Source organism: Perca flavescens, chromosome 4 (assembly GCF_004354835.1).
Source record: "Perca flavescens isolate YP-PL-M2 chromosome 4, PFLA_1.0, whole genome shotgun sequence".
Taxonomy (NCBI): domain Eukaryota; kingdom Metazoa; phylum Chordata; class Actinopteri; order Perciformes; family Percidae; genus Perca; species Perca flavescens.
This window is the reverse complement of record NC_041334.1, coordinates 1,738,433-1,747,198: the sequence shown is the minus strand read 5'-3', so window position 1 is coordinate 1,747,198 and position 8,766 is coordinate 1,738,433. Positions and strand designations below refer to the sequence as shown.

General features: G+C 42.1%; 1 protein-coding gene and 1 long non-coding RNA gene across 2 annotated transcripts in view; one reads left to right on the top strand and one right to left on the bottom strand.

Moving 5' to 3' along the window:
* Window positions 1–5,404, top strand: part of LOC114553931 (uncharacterized) — a 10,946-nt gene extending 5,542 nt beyond the window's left edge. The window contains exons 2-3 of the long non-coding RNA XR_003692375.1: window positions 4,221–4,355; window positions 4,531–5,404. This is a non-coding gene — a long non-coding RNA (uncharacterized LOC114553931). The remainder of the gene's footprint in view (window positions 1–4,220; window positions 4,356–4,530) is intronic.
* Window positions 1,244–8,766, bottom strand: part of dag1 (dystroglycan 1) — a 60,876-nt gene continuing 53,353 nt past the window's right edge. The window contains exons 3-4 of the mRNA XM_028575406.1: window positions 4,651–5,112; window positions 1,244–4,308 (exon numbers count right to left, since the gene is read on the bottom strand). Coding sequence (XP_028431207.1) covers window positions 2,482–4,308; window positions 4,651–5,112 — 2,289 coding nt within the window. The 3' untranslated portion in view covers window positions 1,244–2,481. The remainder of the gene's footprint in view (window positions 4,309–4,650; window positions 5,113–8,766) is intronic.

Here is an 8,766-nt window from a genome sequence, read left to right as displayed (position 1 = left end):
AGCAAAAAAAGCCTTGGCATTCTGCAAAAACCAACAATATTATGATAATACCAGTCAGTCGCTCGAGCCTGCATCGGCCAGTCGCTGAGTGGACTGCGCCTTACATTATTATTGCAAAGGGTCACTTTCAGTTGAAACTCATTAGCAAACAAAGGACATAAAAATAAATTTTGTGATTACATAAAATATGGGTCATTCCATCTTTGTATAGGGGAGATACATTTCGATATGCAAACACACACACACACACACAAAATGAAATAAAACACTTGAAATATGTGACCCGTGACACAAAAGAAAAAGAAAAACAGAACGTGTACATAATTGAATCATAGTCAAACTTCTAGGCTAAGATTTTACAAATCACAGAAGATTAATCATTATTAATCATGTTTTTTTCTTTTTAATAAATCAAACAATTTGAGGCTGTATCAAAAACTTGGTAAAAAAATTAGGAGATTTTTTGTCGACCGGTTTTTTTTTTCAGCGAGCAAAATTGTGGAAATTCAAGGTTCTTTCTTCCTTCTGAATCTCAATCATCTCCTCTAAAATGTGTCTGTACAATCCCATCTGGGATGGTCTCCATGGCACGCAAAGTTTCTCCTCTGACAGCGGGGAGAAGAACTGCCTCATTACATAAAAAAATATTTATCCCTGGTCCAAAATAAACTGAAGGGGTCCTTTTCCTGTTTGTAAAGGTACTGTATGAATGTAGAAAAGGTTAGACATGTCTAGAGCTGCAACTAACGATAATGTTCATTCTCGATTAATCTTGTTGTTTATTTTCTGGATTATTGGATTAGTTGTTTGGTTTATAAAATGTCAGAAATTGGTGGGAAAAAAACACCTGGATCAGCCCAAGATGACCTCCTCAAATGTCTTGTTTTGTCCACAACTCAAAGATATTCAGTTTACTGTCACAGATGAGAAGAAGAGAAACTAGAAAATATTCACATTTAACAAGCTGACATCAAAGTATTTAAAAATGACTCAAACCGATTAAACAGTAGAGGCCCCAGAATGGAGCCTTGGGGAACTCTGCATGTCATATTTGTCCGATCAGACTGGGTTGGCCCTTTGGGACGTGACATCTGAGAAGTTTGACTTTTGTTTCATAAAAAATGACTCAAACTGATTCAACGGTTATTAAAATAGTTGGCGATTTAATGTAATGGTTGACAACTAATTGATAAATCTTTGCAGCTCTAGACATGGCGTTTCACTTTTACTGGAGTTTTGTTAACCTCGGGTAACACGGTCGCCAAACTGACATCAAATTACATTTGCATCCAAATCCACATCAAAACTCTGCATTTACAAGTTAGATCATCTCTTTCGTGACAAAAACAGTACATGTTTTCTCACATTAACCTCATCTCACCCAGCTTTCTTACAGTGGAAGTTAGATCCGCCGAGGGGACGAGGGAAACCGAGAGGAAGGTAAGATTTTCATCTAAATGGACTGTAACCGTTCTACCAAAAACAGGAATAAAAGAACTCTGCAGGTTATTTTAGCCAAGCAGTCCCTTTCTCCCACCACCAAGAAAATATAACACAGTCTATCAGAACATCTTCCAGATGTACAGTGAATTTTAAAACCAATAAAACAAAACAAATTACTTATTATTATTCATCTCTAAATCTTTTTTTAGGCTACCTGGTTATTCATTCATCTTTAATAGACATTGTGAATAAGGATAGAAACAGACAACTAGTGTTAAAAGGCAAACCGTATTGAATCTGAATAAACACACACACACTCATTCACACACTCATTCACACACACACACACACACACACACACACACACACACACACACACACCTCGGCCTCCCATTCTCTCGTGTTGTCTGCAGGGCTGATCTGAGATCCTTGTGAGAGCTTTTTCATATTCAGAGAATCTCCCTCTCGTTATTTAAAAACAACGAAAGTTGTCGCCTGCAGTGCTCTGATGGCAGTTCACTGTCTTCTCGCGTTTTATTTAAAAAGCCAAAAAGACGAGTTGTTAGGCAAACGATTCAGTCCAGAAAAGAAAGAATTATAATGGGATAATGATGAAAAAAACAAAAGAAAAACTGTATTTTAAATGAACAGAGAAACAAATGAAAAGCTAGGAAAGGAGAGCATGTCTCCCAATCTCCATCATTGGCTTCTGACCAACTGGTCGTTCCAAAAAGCCAATGTGACGACAAATTGTTTGTCTTAGGCCACTGTAGTAGCTGGGCTACCACTAAAACAGTAGTTCCTCCCAGCTGTTTCAACCAATCATCCCATCTGTTTACTGTAAAAAAAAAAACCTTGACTCATTACACCCCCCCTTCCCCCCAAAAAAAAACCAAAGTCCCCTGTAGCTGTTTTGTACTTTAGCACCTCTTGTCATCTCTCCCTGTAAATGTCCAGAGACAAACACCAGAATGGAAACCGTCACTGTTCCTCAGGCATCCGTTACCTCCACCCGATCAGGGGTGGGTTAAACAAGTCTTAAGGTGGCACGTAGGGGGGTGGCGATCTGTAGGGGGTCATGTTCTTGGGACGGGAACCCTTGCCCTCCATGGGAGTGGTGAAGGGAGGCGGTGGCTGGTAGGGAGGCGCGTTGGGGTCCTCGTCCCGCAGAGCTGTATACTCCCCAAGCAGCTCCTGGTTCAGGGGCGTGGTCTCTGGCATGGCCATGTTGGGGTACTCAGGCGGCGGAAGTGGGGGCTTCTCTTCCTGCAGAATCAAGGGCATACTGGAAGATGGAGGCGGCTTAGAGTCATCAAGCTCATCGGCGAAGATGATCGGCACACCTTTTTTGATGAAGGTAGCCTGGTCCTCGATGGTCAGCTTGCCCTTTCGTTTCTTCCTGTAGCAGATCATCGCAATGATGCCCGCTATCAACAAGATCGCCGCCACTACTACGGCAGGAATGACCGTGTGGAGATAGACGTCATCTGTGCTCTGCCGGCCGGTTCCTAGAGCTGGAGTGACTGCTGGAGGTTCTGGTATTTCAATCTCTCCAGGCGGGATGAAGGAATACGTTCTGCAGCTTGCCTTTCCCTTGATCTTGACATCCAACGGTCTGAATTCAGGCTCCATTGAGTACCTGAAGGTCGGCGAGGGTTTTCCATCAGCACTGGCGAGCGTCTTGCTCATCGCTGCAAGCTGTTCCTTTGGACAAGGGTGATGTGGGAGGCTAGTGTTAGTCCACTCCACCACAATCGACCCTTTGGTGATGTTTCGTAGACTGACTGTACTGCTGTTGCGGTCCCCAAGTGCGTATGCCAGCTTCTTCACCAGAAGGATCTTCTTGTGGATGTCATTTGTAATTGAACGCGGCTCCCCTTCAAATCGGGCCGTAAAGATCACAGGGGTCTTGTCATTGGAGGGCCAGCGGTTCACGCGGACCTCAAAAGCGTCAATCGCATTCAGGCCACCTTTGTCGGTTGCCTGCATGAAGTATTCGTGTTTTCCCACATGCTGGGCATCGGGCAGGCCGTAGAGAAGTTGGCTGGTGGTGTTGAACTGGATCCACGAGCCCTCTCCAACCACTTCATTGTGGTTTTGTCTCAAAGTTAGTCGCAGCTTGTCAGTTGTCCCGTCCTCTTTATCAAAGAATGTATCCGATGGGATCTTTACTTCGAAATAGGTGCCCACCAATGCATTGACCTGGTCGATTGGGTTACGCAGGACAGGTTTCTCGTTGTACGGGTCCGGGACGACGGCCGGGGATGGTGTTGTGCGCCTGGACGGCTTGGCTGTGGAGGTCTTTGTCTCTCTTGGCACTGGTGTGGTTTTGGGTCTCTTGGGTTTCTTGGTAGGTCTTCTCGTAGGTGCAGGTGGTGTAGCAGTGGCTTCCACAAAAGTCGGCCTGGTCATGGTTGGCTGGATTGGAACGGTGCTGGTGGTTTCCATTACCCGTGTTGGTTGAGGGGGTCCCAGGGTTGGAGTATGGGCAATGGGGTCACGAACTCTAATTGTAGGCTTGCCTGGGAGGGGAACGGGGCCTCTTACAGGGGGAGCAGAGCTTTCAGTTGGTGCAGCAATAGAGGGAGAGGAGAGGGTTGGAATAATCCTCACCGGAGGCTCCACTACGGTTGTTGGAGGAAGCACTGCCAGAACAGGTGTTGGGGTGTTGTTTAATTGGCGCCTCACCCGCTTTGGGACGTGGGGTTTCTTGTTGGCGATGTGCCATCCCACCACAGGGTAGCCCAGCTTGGCTGACATTGTGCCTTCTTTTGCAGGATCCTGGACACTGTTGATATTTGGGACTGTGCTCTGGTCCAGTGAGCAGCCGAGTTTCCAGGACAACAGAGCCCCATTCTCCACCACCTGGGGAGACATTGAGGAATTGTTAATTGAATTTTCCATCTACTTATGTATGTTGAATTATTCACGGACGAGCAAATATTTACTTAAGCCACATACAAATGGGCTCTTCATTAACTCACTTCAGTTTCTCCTATAATTGTACATGTCGTGAACCCCCGCCAGAAATACCAAAAGTAACGCCTAACATCTATTGTGTTTTCCTACATTCATTCTTTCTAAAAGGTGACTTTAACTTCTACCCAAGTAATTTGTTAAGATACTTACCTCATAATTACTCAAGTAATGCTTTAATGTACTTTATACAGCACTGATTCTAATTTATCATTCACACACAATCTTTACCTTTTTGGCATTCCCCGGCCCGGCCATGAACGCAGACATGTCAAACAGCCGGTTGTTGACCACCGGGAGGATCTTCATGTGCTGGAGACCGACCCTGGAGAAGCTCTGCATGTCATCCAGGAGCGCCACTCTCTGTTCTGAACTCATCTTGGTCAAATCGGCATCCAGGATCACCGTCAGTACCGTGACGGGTTCCTCGTTGCTACAGGCGAACGGATGGGTGTCGTCATCCGCCGAGGCTTGGTTGGATGCGAGCTGGGCCGAGTCTGCGTCCAGATGATCTTCAGGGTGAACCTCGATGGAAAACACCTCCGAGGAAGACGAGGACTTTGTGTGGTTGGAGATAGATGCTGAGATGTAATGGACACCTTTGTCCTCCTCCAGAGGTAGACCCTGCAGGACTCGGCTGCTGGCGTCCCAGTGCAGCCAGGCGGGGAGCGAGTCCTTACCCATCTCTGTGATCTGAAGGACAAACAAAACAGATGTTTCAATTAAAATTGTTCCGATACCAGTATCGGAAATGCCTCCGATACTGCCTAGAATGCTGGGATCGGCGAGTTTGTGAATCTATGCACACATCTGACACCAAATAATTTAGCTCTGAAAATCAATCTACCTTAAAATTAGTTTATTTATGTTCTTTATCTGTTGAGACTGACAGTCAAAGTAGATACAAAAAGAGTTACCTGGCATTTATTCTCTGTAATCTCTGTATTTGTTCATGTTTCACAAAAAGTTTAACCTGAGCCAGAACGTACAACAATGATAGCAATTATATCACATCCATACATCTATAGTAGTATACAGCTGTAAATATTATAAATATATATATTTCTTTTTTTAACACCGGCATTCGGTCTGTGCTAGGGTTTAATCCCAGGAAACAGGATTCCCGGGAAATCTGATCAAAACCATTTATGACGTGAAACGGGAAATTAAATTAAATTAAAAAAAGGCAAGGAGTACGTGTCTATTATTATCATACGGTAACGTTGATGCAGGCGACGGTAGCTACAGTAATACAGGCTCGCTAAATCATTACACAGGCTCAATACATTCATTCATTAAAGAAGAAGAAGAAGTTCGTTACGCAGCACGCACTACGCAGCTGGGCTACCTAACTCCGTTAATCATGTCTGCGGCCAGCTTTGTTTGGGAGCATTTTGAAAGACCGGACAATAAAACAGCTCAGTGCAAGTTGTGCGACCGGTTTATAAGGTGTATTTGTATTTGGTTAACTTTGAGTGATTATTCCCGTTTGCAGCCTCTTAAACATCCTCAACAGGCACAGAATGGATAACGTAATGGTTTAGAAATCATTCAATGTTTACTTAAGCATATTTTGTTAGTTTGTATAGGCCTAATAGATTTCCATAAAACATTGATTATATAAGGGTTGCCTAGATTTTCAGAAGACAAGTCCCAGACATTCCACCTGGCATATTTAGCCTATAATTAGCGCTGCAGCGTGACATCTGTCACGCTGCAGCACGCAGCTCACTTGATCACGCAGCAGAATTGATCATTGCAAACTGTGTTGATGATGGACATAAACTGTGTTCTTTAGTCCTAAAAATGATACAAATAATATAAAAAATGTCAGTTTGGGATTTTGGGAACGCATATTTGAATGATATCGATACAGTACTTGGGCTAAAAACAAACCAAAAAACCAACCATTTCCCGGGATTCCCGGAATATGGGCTGTCTATTTCCCAGGATCTGATTCATCTCATTTTCGGGAAAAATATTAAACCTTAGCCTGTGCTCGTATCGGCCTATAGTCAAGTCCAGGTATCAGTATCTGTACCGGGAAGGAAATAATTGTATTTGAACATATCTAGTTTCAATATACATCCTGGGAGAGACGATTAATCACCAATGACTTCAAGATAATCACAAAGGGGGGTTATTTGATTTGATGGCTTAACACATGAATATTGATATGGAATGAATGTATATGTGCGAGATCTATCTATATGAAACAACATTTTAAAAAATAATGCTCATTCTGTCTGATCGACAAGGAAATAGTTTAAAGAAAGAAAACTGTGATTGACAAAAAGGGAAATTAAGGGCCTCACACACAGAAAGCTTTCCGAAGTACCCAGGACAAACTAGAACTAGAACTATATGCTGTGTATTGTCCCAAACAAGTCCCTCTTGAGAATGAGACCCTGTGTCTCAATGAGATTACCTGTATAAATAAAGGTAAAATCAAAAAAATATAAAGTTTGTTGCAGCCCTAGTTCAGTGCATCTTGTGATATTTTCACCTTCTGACCAAAAGTACCTGAAAAATGAAATAAAGTGTAACTTTTTTTTTTGCTCCCCATTTCCCATATTTAATTGGCAGCAGATAAGGAAGCGATCATCCAATTTTAATCATTTTTACAGTGCAATTATGACAGTTATGAGATTTCTGCCCGGCGACTCACTTGTCCTTCACTGTGTCTTTGTGATTTAATTTGTGATGTCATGTCGAGAGGCGATGGCTTTGAAGTTTGGAGGCGGTGCAACTCTGCAACAAATTAAATCCAACATTGCTCGAGGAGCATACCTCTAACCTTGTTTGTCAAATTTGACCTGTTTTTCAATTCAATTCAATTTTATTTATAGTATAAAATCATAACAAGAGTTATCTTGAGACACTTTACAGACCACACTCAGTTTTTTAAGTTTTTTATATCAGAAATAAGGGTTTCTTTAGACCAAATTGCCCCAAAAATAACACGGATGCATGGGTGTACGTTATATGGATACAACGTTCTTCGCAGGTAAAATTAATGATTACTTCCATAAAATTTTGGGTGCTACATTACATTTTAGAGCATTTGTAAAAAAAAGTTTCCAAAACAGTCTCCTGACTAAACTTTGACATAAACTAGTCTGGGAACATCCTCTGATCTTAACTATTAGTCAAAATCATTCATAATATCTGCTTATTTCAACTCAAAAATTAAGTATAATGTCATATAAATAAGGTTTATTGAACGTGAATTTAAAAAAATGCATCGACAAAAGTGCCAAAAATGTTGGGAACAAAGCGGCAAAAAAAAAGTTAATTTTCAAAAAATATTTTTTTGGGACATTTTAGGCCTTTATTATATAGGACAGCTGAAGATGTGAAAGGGGAGAGAGAGAGGGGGGGAGCGACATACATGAAAAGGCTGCAGGTCAGTGTCGAACCTGCGGCCGCATGCAACGAGGACTGAGCCTTTGTACATGGGGCGCACACTCTACCATGTGAGCTATCCAGGCGCCCCTCATTTTCATGTTAAATTTTTTTTGGGGGAAAACAGTCACAGGTCGGACACCAACCCTGGACCTTCTGCGTCGAGGAATAAACCTCTACATATGTGCGCCAGCTCTACCAACTGAGCTAACCGGCCCCACTCATTTTCCATTTTGACCCAGAAGGACAACAAGCTGTTTTTATTTTACATTTATATCATCAGCACTTTAGTTTTATGCTGAAATTCCTGTTTTTTTTTCCTGCCATCTACCATTATCTAGGTGGATTGGAAATAATGTTTGCGTTTCTTTCTGTGATAAGTTTTTCAAGTTTGGTTTTCATAATCTCTGCCAAGAATCATGACATCTTCCCACACGACCGCCTCAGAAATTAGCTTTTATCTACCAAATGAAAAGGAGTGTCAGATTTAGATAATGACATTTTGAAATAATGACAGCAGAAAAGAGAAGCGGGGACACAGAGGAGGGCGAAGTGTCAGAAGAAAAGACGGGGGGGAGGAGGAGAGAGGGATGATTAAACATGAGAACAAGAGGCACAAAAGAAAAGCAGGAGAATAAAAATCACCAAAATAGTTCATTTCTAGAGGCGCAACTAACAACTTTCATTGTCGATTAATTGGCTGATTATTTTCTAGATTAATCCGTTGCTCTATAAAACGTCAGAAAGTGGTGAAAAATGTCCATCCCAGTTTCTCAAAGTCCAAGATGAAGTATTTAAATGGCTTGGCAGTCCAAAACCCAAAGCTTTTCGGTTTAATATGATAATAAAACAGAAAAGTGCAGGAGACCTCCATATTTGAGAGGCTGTAAACAGCCTTTTCTGCTGTTATTGGCAAAGTAAAAACTTCCTTCATACATCTAA